We start from the raw sequence: 15,270 nt of genomic DNA, 5'->3' as shown, positions 1-15,270 counted from the left end.
AGTATCCAAAACAGTTCGGTAACAGACTTACATCAAACCCAAGAAGAATGATGATCAGTAACAGTCAATAGGGCAATGCAGGAACACACTCTCAGCAACAGGACGGAACAAGACAGCTAGCAACTGGAACAGCCCAGGTTTCTGGCTCCATCTTACGGCCGTTTGAGGAACCACACCCAATTACAATGTTAGCATTCTCTTAAAGAGACAGTATTAAAATGTCTGTCCTGGTTTATATATTTTCCAACCCGACTGTTAGGTGACAGTTGTAAAAATCTAGCTAGGACTTACTTTCATAGTAGGTCATATTTTTGAGGAAACCGGATACATGCTCCTCGTCTGTCCTGAACTGTTCCTGTCCCTCTTGCTCACGGCACAATTGCATCCAGTCCAGCTTTTTTTTCCCCTTTCCGAGATTAGACATAAAATAGGAATTAAAACAGGGTGGGCAGCTGCGACCCCCTTACAACCTGTGGATTTTCAAACACCGACGGTTCCTGAGCCAGCACCAGATGCTGTCTTACGTCATGTCGTGGCTGCCGGTCGGCCAAAGCTATGCCCTGCACGCTGACAGCCTGACTTTAGTAACGGGGGAAGGAGGCAGAGGGGGAACCAGGAGGAATCGAAACCAGAGTGTGCCGTCCTGTGAGAAGGGACGGCGTTCCAAGGACGTGCCGAAGCAATGCGGTATCAGCCAGCCCTCCAAATGAGGGACTGTCACTCAAACTGTTTGTTAAAACCTCCTTGGGCTGTCACTAATAACCCCGTGGCCGGCGGGAAGGGAAAATTTAACATTTGCCCACGAAAATTTGAGACTCAGCTTTGCTTCTGCTGTAACCACTTCTGCTGTAGTAAAGTATATTATTCTTCGCTAAACAAAGGCCAAGAATCTTCCTGTTTTCTGACGGACACTTGATCTCTTGCTTCCCAGCCAGGGCAAGGCAGCAGCCGACATGACGACCAGCCAGAAGCACCGGGACTTTGTGGCTGAGCCGATGGGCGAGAAACCGGTTGGCACGTTAGCGGGGATTGGAGATGTCCTTGGCAAGAGGCTGGAAGACAAAGGGTTTGACAAGGTATCCTTCGAGCCCCCGAATCCGAGAGCCAAACCTGGGTCCGTAGATGGGGAGAGGCAGGCCGTTGCGGTTTCCATTTCTTGGATAAACCATTTTGTGCCCTTGGGAAATTTGAGTGGGGTCCCTGTAACTTTGGGGGAAGCAACCTTGCTTTTCCACGGTCTGTCCCAGGATGAGAACGGATTTTGCCCCAACCAGGAGAGCCAGCCAGTCTGGAGAGACCTAGAACTAAAGCAAGAGACAAGAGATCGGTCAATGCCTTGCCCATCCGGTCCCCAGCTCCCCACTTCCAGTGCAAATGCGTTTATTTTATATGTGTGTGTGAGTGTGAGAGAGAGGGAGGGAGAGAGAAAGAAAGAAAGAGAAAAAGAAAGAAAGAAAGAAAGAAAGAAAGAAAGAAAGAAAGAAAGAAAGAAAGAAAGATGCCGCTCACGCATCATCACAAAATCTCCAGAACTGTAAAGCCTACAAACTTGAAACTTGGCATGTAGGTTCCTCTTGGCTTCTAGGTGCTCACTAAGAAAGGATTTTTTGAAATGACCATCAGAGCATTTAGAGTATTTCCTATATTATTATTATTAACGCGCTCTGATGCTAAGGAGCTCTACTCCCCTTCCCCACCTGAAAAGAAATCTCTTCCAAACGCAAAACACAAGCAGAGGAGAGGAGTTTCACCTTTACTTTCACAGCACCAAGCAGCTTTAGTACAGAACAGTTGAGCTAAGCCACGCCCAGGCTCCTTGCTGTCTCCTTCTTGCTCACACAGCAAATACTCTTTCAGTTTCCAAACAGCCCTCAGCTCTCTCACACACTGGCAGGACGCTAGCCAGAGGAATACCGATGGATGCTGGTAGGCAGAGGCAGAATTTTTTCCTCCCAAAAAACTAAGCCCGATCACATAGTTTCGTAGCAAAGCACAGGCATCGAGCTAGTAAATCCACATAGGTAAATTCACTTACGACCTTTATTTAAAAAAAAAAACCCTGCATAATAAAGACCTCTTTAAAAAAAAAAAATCCCCTGACCCACAAGGCCGCAACAGCGCAATCAAATCCGCCACTTGATTGGCTCTTCTCCGTTTGGGGTTCCGGGAGACCATGGCTAGAACCAGGTTTTGAGGGCCTCTTGGGAAAAAGGGTGGGGGCCCAAGGGGTGCGCAAAGCGGGACTAGAACTCCAAAGTGATTGGCCCACAGTCACCCAACCAGCTTTCATGCCCACGGTGGGATTCCTAGAACTCGCTCTCTCCTGGTGATTGGCTGAAAGTCACCCAATGGTGCGCATGACCAAGAGGGGACTTGAACCCACAGTCACCCAACGGGCTTTCACATCTATGTTGGGACTAGAACTCGCCATCTCCTGGCGATGGCGCCAAAGTCATCTCGCCACCTTTCCTACCTAAGGCAGAATTAGGACCCATAAGGCTGCTCTGTTGGGCTTTACAGTTCTGGGATACCAGAACTTTTACTGACTTATTCAGTGTATTTATTGACTGGCTACAATTTGGGTGCTGCCCGTCTTGCTATTCAAGGACTCTTTGGCCTCCCCGTGGCTTTGTTTGATGCCAGGGGTGTCAAACTCGATTTCATCAGGGTTGTGTTTGAAGTGGGGGGTGGGGGGTGGCCAGGGGGAGCACAGCCAACTCCATGTCACTCTTGTCGGGGGCACCTGGGGTGGCCCAGGTGGGGCCGGGGGAATCTCCTGCAACCCTCTGCAGAGGCTCCGCCCGGGGTGGCATTTTACCCATTCAGACCGGTTCTATAGAACCGGTCGTTAGGATTCTGTGTAGTCTGGAGAGCCGGCATATTGTGCCCCTGGCTGTGCCCCAGTCAGTCCTTATCGTGCATGGGCGACGTCGCTGTGTGCATTCGACCCCACCCCAGTCACCACTCAAGGTATTTTTTTCCTTTTTTTCCCCCTCCCGACGATCAGCTGTGCCGGGGTCCTCCTCACCCTCTTACTGCTTGCCCAGGAGCAAAAAAACACACAACAACAACCAGTGTGTGTGGAGGTGCTGCAAAAATAAAAAGAAAGAAAGCAACGCCCACCCAGTCACACCCACAGAACCAGTAGTAAAAATAGTTGCATCCCAGCCCTGGGCTCCGCAGGCCGGTCCTTCACCATTTCCAGGGCAGCAGCCCCACGGGCCTTGAAGTGGACGCCCCCGTCTTCCGCTCTGACCCCCTCCCCGCTTCCAAATCCCCATGGCTGACTACCCTCCCCTTTTCTTTCCTCTCCCCTCCCTCTGAACCCAGGCGTACGTCGTGCTGGGCCAGTTCTTGGTGCTGAAGAAGGACGAAGACCTCTTCCGCGAGTGGCTGAAGGACACGTGCGGAGCCAACGCCAAACAATCCAGAGACTGTTTCGGGTGCCTGCGCGAGTGGTGCGATGCCTTCTTGTGAAGGTGGCGGGTCGGAGCCGGGCTGGGGGCTCTAGGGGGGGCTTCTGTAGGTAGCTGACCATGGGCCTGGTCCCCCCCTCCTCAGAAACTCCCGCGTGCACAAGGCTCCCTCCGGGATTTCCCTCTGAAAACTAGACACAAAAAACCCCCGATCGCGCCGTTTTAATCTTCCCTCAACCTCCTGCTCCCCTCTGAAGAGGGAGTCGAGAAGGGTACCGGGTTCCAGTCGTTGACAAACCCCCGCCGCCACCCCCGCCCGACTGGGTTTTCCCCCTTCTGTAGTTTCCTCCGTTGAATTCGTCCTTAGCGCTTCCTCCTGCTGAAAGGGGCTTTCCGGGTTGCGGTTTAACTCCTGGTTCCCCCCACCCCCAAAAAACCCCGAGATCTGTATTATGAAAATTGGTGCAGAGGTTCGGGGCCCCTCTGGGTAACTTGACACTACAGTGGTTTTGACTGTCAGGAACCCAAATAACGCCACGTTTTTAAATCAATAAAAAAATCAGCTGTGTTTAATATTCCGGGGTGCTTGAAAAGTCATTGCAGGTGGGGGGGGGGTTTCTCTTCGTCAGCAGAATGCCTAAGGTTTACTGGAAGACTTGGGGGGGGGGGTTGGGGGTAGATCCCGCATAGGGCTGTGTGGCAAAGCTTCCCCCCCTCCCCCCCCCAACTCACAGTTGCATTAGTCGCTGAGTTGAAAGAAAACTTGGGAGTTGCTCTCTTAATCTCACTGTACAACAGGCAGGGGTGGGATTCGACTGGTTTGGACAAAGCCGGATGTTAAATTTGCATCTGGTTCACCCAACCGGTATTTGAACCAACCAGCTCACACACACACACACACACACACACCCCGGAGTCTCCACGCAGCCCATTTTCGATGCAGGTAAGTTCAGGGTCTGCGCAGAGGCTCTGGGAAGCGGTAGAATGGGCCTTGCAGAAGTACCTGAAGTCTGGAAATGGACCTGTTTCTGGCTTCCAGGGGGTCTCCGGAGCCCGGGGGAGGCCGTTCTCGCCCTCCCAGAGGCCCGAGGGAAGCCTCCGGACTGTGGGGAAGGTGGAAAACGGCCCTCTCGGACACACCCACCATGGCCACATCCTCCCAAGCAACTGGGGAGCGAACCGTTTGCTGAGATGTTTGAATCTCACCCTTGACAACAGGGGTGTTCAAACCTTTGCAAGATCTGTGGACTTCAGCTCCCAGAATAGCTGGTGGGGGAATGCTGGGAGTTGAAGTCCACAAGTGATAACATTGCCAAGGATGGAACTACATCCACCTGGAGGGAAGGAAGCAGTTGGGGTGCCACGAGGTTCCCTCTTAGGCCCAGGACTCTTCCATATCTTCCTTAACAACTTAGGTGAGGGAATAGAAGGGGAACTCACCAAGTTTGCAGACGATACTAAGCTGGCAGGAAGAGCCAACACCCAAGAAGGTCCAGTTGGACCTCAACAGACTTGAACACTGGGCCCTATCTAACAAAATGAAATTCAACTTAGATCAAAGGAAAGTCTTACTCTTAGGCAAGGAAAACCTGTAGGTACAGACCAGGTAAAACTTGGTGGAACTGTCGAAGGGATCTTGGAGTCCCAACGGACAAGGGTTTAAATCGGAGCCAGCCCTGCGCTGCAGCTGCCCCGAAAGCCAATGCGGTCCTAGGCAGCATCAACAGAGGGACACAATCAAGATTGTATGAAGTGTCCATACTACTTTATAACGGCCTTGGTAAGGCCACACCTGGAATACAGCATCCAATTTTGGTCGCCAGGATGTTAAAAAAAAAGAGGTTGAGACTCTAGAAAGAGCGCAGAGAAGAAGCAACAAAGATGATTTAGGGCAGTGGTCCCCAGCCTTTTTTGTACCAGGGACCAGTTTCACGATTATTCATTCTTTGCGGCCCGGTACAAAATGATCCATGGACCGGTACCGGCATCGGCACGTGCACGACCAAGGCAAGGCGAGCCAAACGACCGGCTAGCCAGCCGTCCCTCGCTTCTCCCCGCCACCTTCAACTCCTTTGTACCTTCTCACGGTCGATGGGCTTTGGGGGCTCTTCCTTAATCTCCTGAGTAACGCGAGACTCCACCGCCATCGGGACGGCTCTTCGTTCAAAGCCGCCCCCCCCCCCAACGAAACTAAGGCGCAAGGATTCCTTCAGCACCCAAACGCCGCTTTCCAACCGACGACCGACAAGCTCACCCGGAAGCACTTTCTCGAGCACCATCGAAACAAGATGGCGCCCACTTCTTTGCGGCCCAGTAAAAAATGATCCACGGACCGGTACCGGTCCGGGGCCCGGTAGTTGGGGACCCCTGATTTAGGGGACTGGAGCCGAGACACGAAGAGCGGTTGTGGGAATTGGGTATGTCAAGGCCTTGTGAAAAGAAAGACCAGGGGTGACTTGATAGCAGCCTTCCAATATCGGAAGGGCTGCCACAAAAGGCCAGGGGTTCAAGCAATTCTCCAAAGCGCCAGAAGGCTGAACAAGAAACGGATGGAAGCGAATCAAAGGAGAGAAGCCACCTGGAACTACGAAAAGACGGAATTCCTTCCCGAAATAGGGAGCGCTCCATCCCTGGAGGTTTCCAAGAAGGGACTGGACAACCATTGGTCTGAAATGGGGTCAGGCAGGGCTCCCCAAACTTGGCCACTGGTGGACTTCAACTCCCGGGTTTCTTAAAAGTGGCCAAGTTTGGAGACCTCAGGTCTCCTGCTGCTCGCGCAGGGGGGTTGGATAGAAGACCTCCCAGGCCCCTTTTAAGTATGGACAGCCCCTCCCTTCCTGCCTGGGGCATCCGGACGACGGGCATTTTTCCACCGCAAAGAGGCTTAACGTGGATTCCGAACCTCCTCCTCCTGCCTTGGCCGCGTGCAGAGAGGATCCATTCCCAACAGCCGCCTTTAGGCCACTGCGCAAAAAGGGGGGGGGGAACACGACCCAGGGTTTAAACCCAGAATCGGGGTTGGAAGTCGCGTAGCCTCTTCTGGCTCCAGCAGGAGACCTTATGTAAGGTCTCCTTATATAAGGGTTGCAGGTGGCCAGGTCGTGGGAGGAGGGGGGGAGAAAGAAAGAGAGAGAAGGGAAAGAAAAAGAGAGAGGGGAAAGAAAGAAAGAAAGAAAGAAAGAAAGAAAAAGGAGAGGCAGGGGGAAGGACGGAAAAGAGGAAGGAAAGAAAGAAAAAGAAAGGGAGAGGCAGGGAGGGAAGGAAGGAAAAGAGGAAAGAAAAAGAAAGGAGAGGCAGGGAGGTGGGGGGAGGAAGGAAAAGAGGAAGGAAAGAAAAAAAGGGAGGGAAGGAAGGAAAAGAGGAAGGAAAAAGAAAGGACAGGCAGGGGGAAGGAAGGAAGAGAGGAAGGAAAGAAAGAAAGAAAGGCAGGGGGGAAGGAAGGAAAAGAGGAAGGAAAGAAAGAAAGGTGGGGGAAGGAAGGAAGAGAGGAAGGAAAGAAAGAAAAGGAGAGGCAGGGAGGGAGGGAAGGAAGGAAAAGAGGGAAAGAAAGAAAGAGGCAGGGAGGGAAGGAAAAGAGGAAGGAAGGAAAGAAAGAAAGGCAGGGAGGGAAGGAAAGAAGAAAGAAAGGAGAGGTGGGAAGGAAGGAAGAGAGGAAGGAAAGAAAGAAAGAGAAAAAGAAAGAGGCAGAGAGGGAAGGAAGGGAAAGAGGAACAAAGAAAGAAAGAAAGAAAGGAGAGGTGGGGGGAGGAAGGAAGAGAGGAAGGAAAGAAAGAAAGAGAAAAGAAAGGCAGAGAGGAAGGAAGGGAAAGAGGAAAGAAAGGAGAGGTGGGGGAAAGGAAGGAAGAGAGGAAGAAAGAAAAGAGGCAGAGAGGGAAGGAAGGGAAAGAGGAAAGAAAGAAAGAAAGAAAGGAGAGGTGGGGGGAGGAAGGAAGAGAGGAAGGAAAGAAAGAAAGGCAGGAGGGAAGGAAAGAAGAAAGAAAGGAGAGGTGGGGGAAGGAAGAAGAGAGGAACGAAAGAAAGAAAGAGGCAGAGAGGAAGGAAGGAAAAGAGGAAGGAAAGAAAGAAAGAGAGGAGAGGTGGGAAGGAAGGAGGAAGGAAAGAAAGAAAGAAAGAAAGGAGAGGTGGGGGAGGAAGGAAGAGAGGAAGGAAAGAAAGAAAGGCAGGAGGGAAGGAAAGAAGAAAGAAAGGAGAGGTGGGGGAAGGAAGGAAGAGAGGAACGAAAGAAAGAAAGAGGCAGAGAGGAAGGAAGGAAAAGAGGAAGGAAAGAAAGAAAGAAAGGAGAGGTGGGAAGGAAGGGAGGAAGGAAAGAAAGAAAGAAAGAAAGGAGAGGCAGGAGGAAGGAAGGAAAAGGAAAGGAGGCAAGGAGGGAAGGAAAAGAGGAAGGAAAGAAAAGAAAGGCAGGAGGAAGGAAGGAAAAGAAGGAAGGAAGGAAAGAAAGAGGCAGGGAGGGAAGGAAGGAAAAGAGAGGGAGGAAAGAAAGAAAGAAAAAGGGGGGGAGGGATGGTTGCGTACACTCTCTCTCTGCGCGCAGGAGGCCAAGCTGGCCAGGGCTGCGCGCGGCCAGGTTTCTGCAACGGGGCGCACGGGGGCGCCCGAGCTGCGCAAAAGAAGCCCAAGCCCGGACCGGCCCCTTTTCCCGGGTGGGCGGGTGGGAGGCGCCGAAGCCCCGTCGGGGCCCGCAGCGGCGGCGGCGGCGGCGGGTCAGTCGCTCGGGAAGGATGGCTGCGGCGAGCGCGCTCCTCGGGCTGGCGGCGGCGCTGGGGGCGGCGCTGGTGCCCGCCGCGCTGGCTGCTCCGGGCTGGGCCGTGCCGGTGGACGTGCGCGGGGACTCGGTGCGGGAGGCGGCCCGCTTCGCCCTGGCCGAGGCTTTCCCCGGAGGGCATCCCCGAGGACTGTGGGCGCTGCGCGGAGCCAGGACGCAGGTCAGCGCTGCTTGCGCGGGGGGCGCCAGGTTGGAGTTGCGCTCGGCCCGAGCCGGGGAAAGGCGGGGGCGGGGTGGGGGGGGCGCCTTCTCTTCAGGATGGGGAGCCAAGCGCAGGACTGGAGGAAGCGTCCGCTAGTGCCCGGGTTGTGGGCGGGGGGGTGTCTTTACCTCTGTCGGAAGATTTCTCTCCTAATTAGACGGATGTAACACTTAGAAGGGACCTTGGAGGTCATCTAGTCCAACCCCCCCACCCCAAGCAGGAGATCCTACACCATTTCTGACAAATGGCAGCCCAGTCTCCAAAGCCTCCGGTGATGAAGACCGGGGGGGGGGGGAGAGGGCAGGTCCCCTCAATCTCAAACATTGAGGACTACACTTCCCATGCACCTTTGCCAGCGCTGGAGCTGGTGGGCACTGTAGTCCAAAGGGCCAGGCTCCCTCCTGATTCCAGCCCCCTTCTTCCGGGCTAAAGTCTATATTCCAAGCAGGGGCAGAAGAATATGAATGTTTTTTCTGCCCCCTCACCTCCTAAAATGCACCCCCCCCATCACCAAGGATGTCCCCCTCCTCATATCCTCTGAGAAGTTCTACTCAGCAGCTGCTCCACCCGTTGGTTGTAAAGCAGAATAGAAGTGAAGTCCCTTCTAAAGCAGAGACGGTATCCAACCTTGGCAACTTTTAAGACCCTGCGGACTTCAACTCCCAGAATTCCCCGGCCAGCCTAGCTGGGTCTTAAAAGTTGCCATGGACTTTAAGGAGGGTTCCTTGCTCTTGAGGGATTGGAGTTATTTGCACTGTTAGGGATGCAGGATGGAGAATTTTGCACACACAAAAAGAGCGCCCAGCACCGTGCCGAAGCCGTACCTTATCACTTCGCACACCCCTGGTCTCCAGAGAGCTTGGATTCCAATGCCCGTCATCCTCGGATCACCCTTTTGGAATTAGGAGGCTTGTGTGACCCCTGTTATTCTGGAAAATCGGACAAGGCTCTGCAATGGCCTGAAATGAAGCCGGGATCAAAATAATGCTGACGGAGCTGTTGACTCCGATTAATGTTGATTTGGCTCAGAGCTGAGCCTTGAAGCATGGCTGGGATTTCGTGGGCTTTGGATGTGGTTATGTAAGAGGATTAAATCGTTCACCAAATGCCACATGCTTCTCAGCTGACTAGCCAGGCAGCCAAAGAATCAAAGCTGGTTCAACGCCTCCTTTTCCTTCCCTTTTTTTAGGGCTGGTTATCCGGCATTTTGTTTTGTTGTGTTCTGCTTTTGATTTTATGTTCTTATTTTGTTTTGTTTTGTTTTATTTATTTCATATTTTATTTTCTTGTCATTTCATTTCAGTTCCTTTTAGCAATAGCAGTATCCTTTAGACTCACATACCGCTTCACGGTGCTTTAGAGCCCTCTCAAAGCCATTTACAGGGTCAGCCTATTTGCCCCCCAACAATCGGGGTCCTCATTTTACCCACCTCGGAAGGACGGAGCCTGGTGAGATTCGAACTTCTGGCAGGCGGCAGATTTAACCTGCAATGCTGCACTCTAACCCACTGCGCCACCACGGTTCTTTTATGTTCATTTAAGATCATTTTATTTTAATTCATTTTTATGCTAGTTCGCTTTTAGTTGGATCTCATGCAGATCCCACCTTTATAACATTTCCCGCCTGAGCAAGGGGTTGAACTAGAAGACCTCCCAAGTCCCCTTCCAACTCTGCTATTCTGTTTTTAAAAGCAGCTTGAGGTCGCAAAACTATCCGATGCTCCTTCCTCCTCCTATTTTCCCCACTAGCAACAAAAACAACCCTGGGAGAGGTTGGGCTTGGTCACCCAGCCAACTTTCATGGCTCGGGCAGGACTGGAACTCACAGCCTCCTGGTGTCTACCCTGGTGTGTGCCTTTTGCATCTAGCAGGGGAGCCTGGCGGGCAAAGACACAAGCTATCCGGTGACTGCATCTTAAAGCTGAATCCCAAAGATCCATAAGGCACAACCCTGTTGTGGTTAGCTAGCGGCAGGTACAGATGGTGGAGGAGAGGGAGGACTCGGAGGAGGGGCTGGGACCATCAGGGAGTGGACTGCTGCCTTCAGAGACGGTGGGGGCTGGCAGCAGCGATGAGGAGGTTCCCGAGGAGCCTGTGCCAAGTGCTTCATAGGAAGGAACAGCTGAAGCTGCATAGACGACTTGTAATGTAATGGCCCCTCCCTCTAGGGAATATAAGCCTGGTTGCAAACGGTTTTTGCCTTTGCAAAAAGAAGGCAAAAAGCATTGGAAGGGTTAAGCGTGAGGATAACAGACTTTGAAGGTTTATTTGAAGGTTTTGCTAATTGGACTCCTTGGCTGCAAGGCATCTGTTAAGCTACCAAGAGGTATTTGTAGAGCAAAGCCGTGAACTTTTCAGTCCCCTGGGTCAGAATAAATCCTGTCCTTCTGGGGAAATTTCAACATCTTCATGGAGATTGACACCTCAGCATTTTCTCTGTGGCGTCTCCAAAGTTTCTGCTGGTCTTTGCAAGAACTGGGATCCTCTTCGTTAAGCTCCCGGAAGAAGGGATGATCTCCTCCCACCAGTGGGTGGGGGGGGAGGGAGGAGCGGGGGGAGGGGAACCAAGCGGTCTTGGGCAAAAACAGCCCCTCCTGTTCTATCCTTACCGAACCCGTTTAAGCCGCCTTTCCTCAAAGCTTTGGTTCTTTCTCAGAGTAACAAGAGTTGGAAGGGACCTCGGAGGTCTTCCAGTCCAGCCCTCTGACCACAGAAGGACACCTTATTCTGTCCTGGACAAGTGGCTGTCCAGTCTCTTCTTAAAATCAGAAAATAAAATACAAGCTGAATAGTGAAGACCTTGCTGAGGATGCGAACTCTCTCAAGGACCTTGGAGTCCTCATCTCTTGTGATCTAAGTGCTGGAGCCCGCTGGTGTAACTACATAGCCAAAAAGGCGTTAAGAGTTGTTAACCTAATCCTGTGTACCACTGAATGGAATAGAATAGATATTGGAAGGAATAGAATAGAATAGAATAGAATAGAATAGAATAGAATAGAATAGAATAGAATAGAATAGAATAGAATAGAATAGAATAGGATTTTTATTTTATTTTATTTTATTTGGTTTGTCAATTGCTTACCAAGATAGTAGTTATAAGTAAAAACATAGTTATAAATACATGGATACATGTTATGTCCCCTCTTGGAAATTCAAACGAACAAACGGAAAGCAGACATTTCACAATCAAATCAAACTAAAGGGAGTAACGTCCTCATTCAAAACTGCAGGCAAAACTGTTAGGACTTCCTTTTGAAATTCAAACAGTCATTTTGTTCCTGGCGAAAGGCACTAGCTCAGCTGTGTCCTTTTATACCCATTAAGGCAACGTGCTAATTAACTGGCTTGCCCATCAGATTAACGTTTCCTGGTTCTGACGTCAATCCATGATCTAACAGTCATCAGATTCAAAGTTCCTAACAGGATTGGTCCTTCCAATCACAACACTATCCCCCACCTCAGGGCCCTTCCCCCGAGTCTTACGTTCAGGATGTGGTTTTGAAGGGAAATCTGCATGATATCTTCGAACAAGGTCTGGGGCATGTACCTTGGCCACATCCTGCCAATAACGAATCTCCGTTTCATTTTCTAATCTTCCCACAAAGTACTGGAATCGTCCCTTTTTTCATCGTGAATCATAAATTCCAACCACTGTAGTATCTGTAACAGGTTCAGTGCGGGGCCTAGATGTGAAATGTACCAGACCTAAGGCCTCCTTAAGGTCAGGTCTACCCTGTTTTCCTGACGAGCCAAGAGTGGTTTCAGGTACGGGTCTGCGGTTCCCTCTCCGATTGCAGGAATTAACAAAATGTCCCAGACCCCCACAATAAAGGCACAAGCCTTCCTGGAACCGTCTCGAACGTTCCCACGCTGTTAAACGAGGGCGGAGTGCTCCCAACTCCCACGGCTCCTCTGTCTTAACCATGGGTTGGAAAACTCTCGGTGGCGTGGGTTGTGCACGAAAAAACGAAGATGGTTCCATACCGAGCCGTTTGCGTCCACGTTGCTGTAAACGAGCTTCAATTCGTAAGCACTGAACTATCAATGCATCCAAAGTTAAAGCCCTCTCTGCATGGACCAGCTCATCTTTGATGGCATCACACAGGCCTTCCTGGAATGCAGCCATATGAGCCAGTTCATTCCAGTTGGAGTCCAAACACAGCACCCGAAATTCTGCAACGTATTCCTGAAGGGAACGTTTCCCCTGAGTAATGTCCCGTAACCGTCTATCCACAGTTTGTATCTTAATTGGGTTCTCAAACATAACCCTTATTTGTTGCAGAAAACCCTGAAAGTTATCCAATAATGGGCTATCTTGAATTAACAAGGGAGTAGCCCATTTAGCAGCCTGCCCAGATAAAAAGGCTGAGAATGAATCCCATCCTGGCCCGATCATTTGGAAAGTCTTCAGGCCTCAAGGACATAAATAATTGACACTGCCCCAGAAATGCCGGAAACATGTCCATTTGCCCAGAAAATTTCTCCGGTATGGATACTGGGCTTTTCCTCACAGGAGGGGCAGGGGGAACAGCAGCAGGGCTTGATAAGCTGGAAACATAATTCAGCAATTGTGTTACCTGATTCTGAAGCGTCACATTGCTTTGCAGTAGCTGATTAATTTGCTGTTGCTGCTGCTCGACCAGGTTCTGCAGTTTTTTTGTATCCATCTTGATTTAAAGATGATTTGTTTTTCAGGCTTGAAAGCAAAAAATGTAATGTCTCACCTATAAGCTCAGATGAGCAGACGAAGTTTCAAAACTCAAGATATTCAAACGTAAAACAACACCGAATTCAAAGGAATAAATTAACACAGTTGTCCAGTCTTTTGGCAGACTTCCCGGACTCTGTCAGGCTGAACGGAAATTAATCAGTTTTTTGGCAGACTTCCCGGACTCTGTCAGGCAAAACAGAAATTATCTGGTCTCACAAAGACGCTGCAAACGTATTCCTCTCCACTGGTCACACGCAGCAGATGATTTATAAGTCCATCTTACCTGAAAGATGGTTTGTTTGTGGCCAGGAACAATAATGTTATGTCCCCTCTTGGAAATTCAAACGAACAAACGGAAAGCAGACATTTCACAATCAAATCAAACTAAAGGGAGTAACGTCCTCATTCAAAACTGCAGGCAAAACTGTTAGGACTTCCTTTTGAAATTCAAACAGTCATTTTGTTCCTGGCGAAAGGCACTAGCTCAGCTGTGTCCTTTTATGCCCATTAAGGCAACGTGCTAATTAACTGGCTTGCCCATCAGATTAACGTTTCCTGGTTCTGACGTCAATCCACGATCTAACAGTCATCAGATTCAAAGTTCCTAACAGGATTGGTCCTTCCAATCACAACAGATACATATAAGAAAAATAAAAGAAACAACAGGACAGGGACAGTAGGCACGTTGGTGCACTTATGCACGCCCCCTACAGACCTCAGGAAAGGGGTGAGATCAATAGTAGACAGTCTAAGGTTAAAGTTTTTGGGGTTTGGGGAAGAAACCACAGAGTCAGGTAGAGTCTTCCAAACATTGACCACTCTGTTGCTGAAGTCGTATTTCCTGCAATCAAGTTTGGTGCGGTTGACCTTGAGTTTGTATCTATTGTTTGCTCTTGTGTTGTTATGGTTGAAGCTGAAGTATTCATTGACAGGTAGAACATTGCAATGTATGATTTTATATACTATATTTAGATCGGACCGAAGGCGGCGTAGTTCTAAGTTTTCTAGGTCTAGAATTTCGAGTCTAGTGGCATAAGGTATTCTGCAACGAGTAGAGGAGTGGAGAACTCTTCTTGTGAAATATTTCTGGACTTTCTCAGCTGTGCTAATATCAGATACGTAATGTGGGTTCCAGACTGATGAGCTGTATTTGAGTATTGGTCTAGCAAATGTTTTGTATGCTCTAGTTAGTAGTGTAATATTATCAAAGAAAATGCTATGTAAGATTAGGTTAACAACTCTTAATGCCTTTTTGGCTATGTAGTTACAGTGGGCTCTAGCACTTTGAAATGAGTACTCCAAGATCCTTGACAGAGTTTGGATCATCAACAAAGCCTTGACTATTCAGCCTGTATTTTATTTTCTGATTTTTTTGCCAAAATGTAGGACAGAGCATTTATTTGTTGAGATTTGAAGTTGCCATTTGATTGACCATTCTGATACATAGTCGAGGTCTTTTTGGAGGGTAGCAGTATTGTCTTGTGGTGTTGAATAGCTTTACATCGTCAGCAAAGAGAACGCAGTTGCTCTTGATACGATCACAGAGGTCATTTATGTAGAGTATGAAGAGAGTTGGTCCTAGAACACGGCCTTGGGGGACACCATTGTTGACAGGTACAGAATTTGATAGGACGCTCCCAATTTTGACCATTTGTGGTCTGTTTGACAGGAATGCTTCTATCCACTTATGCAGGTGTCCAGAGATACCATAAGATTTTAGTTTTAGGAGTAGTTTGTCGTGTACCACTGAATCAAAGGCTTTACAGAAGTCTATGTAGATTGCGTCTATTGCTTTGCCCTGATCGAGTTGTGTAGTCTGTATGTTTTTGCAGTGTAAGAGTTACAGATTGCAGGATAGTTTTTTTCTGAAACCAAATTGTTTATTAGAGAGTAGTTGTTTGTTTCTGAGTAGAGGATGATGGATTGGTTAATAATTGATTCCATGACTTTACACGTGACGCAGCATAAGGAGATTGGTCTGTAATTTTCAACTAGGCTGGGGTCTCCCTTTTTGAAGATGGGGATGACCGTGGCTTGTGATCATAGGTTAGGCTAGGAGCTGGTCCTGAAAGATTTTTCAAAGATTATGCTTAGAGGTCTTCTATTCCAACCCGCTGCCCAAGACAGGATACCTTGTGGACAAGTGGTTGTCCGATCTCTTCGTAAAAGCCTCCAGTGA

General features: G+C 49.6%; 2 protein-coding genes across 3 annotated transcripts in view; both read left to right on the top strand.

Annotated features, from left to right (window-relative positions):
* Window positions 1-941: 941 nt before the first annotated feature.
* On the top strand, window positions 942-3,991 carry BANF1 (barrier to autointegration nuclear assembly factor 1). The gene is made up of 2 exons (XM_026717664.2): window positions 942-1,076; window positions 3,331-3,991. The coding sequence occupies exons 1-2, from the start codon at window positions 954-956 to the stop codon at window positions 3,475-3,477; spliced, it is 270 nt and encodes an 89-aa protein (XP_026573449.1). The 5' UTR covers window positions 942-953; the 3' UTR covers window positions 3,478-3,991.
* Window positions 3,992-8,089: 4,098 nt separating this feature from the next.
* The window catches only part of CTSF (cathepsin F), a 29,176-nt gene continuing 21,995 nt past the window's right edge, over window positions 8,090-15,270 (top strand). Inside the window, exon 1 of one of the 2 annotated variants that reach the window (XM_087913836.1) lies at window positions 8,090-8,338. In XM_087913836.1, coding sequence (XP_087769962.1) covers window positions 8,135-8,338 — 204 coding nt within the window. In that variant the 5' untranslated portion in view covers window positions 8,090-8,134. The remainder of the gene's footprint in view (window positions 8,339-15,270) is intronic. The other variant, XM_087913837.1, reaches the window with a different exon arrangement.

The sequence above is a fragment of the Pseudonaja textilis genome, chromosome 16 (assembly GCF_049901715.1).
Source record: "Pseudonaja textilis isolate UNSWEBS1 chromosome 16, rPseTex1.2, whole genome shotgun sequence".
NCBI lineage: Eukaryota > Metazoa > Chordata > Lepidosauria > Squamata > Elapidae > Pseudonaja > Pseudonaja textilis.
The sequence above is the reverse complement of the archived record's forward strand: the minus strand, read 5'-3'. Positions and strand labels throughout refer to the sequence as shown.

Coding starts and splice junctions, on each gene's coding strand:
- BANF1 (XM_026717664.2), top strand. CDS start 954: ATGACGACCAGCCAGAAGCACCGGGACTTTGTGGCTGAGCCGATGGGC. Junction 1,077..3,330: donor AAGACAAAGGGTTTGACAAG/GTATCCTTCGAG, acceptor CTCTGAACCCAG/GCGTACGTCGTGCTGGGCCA.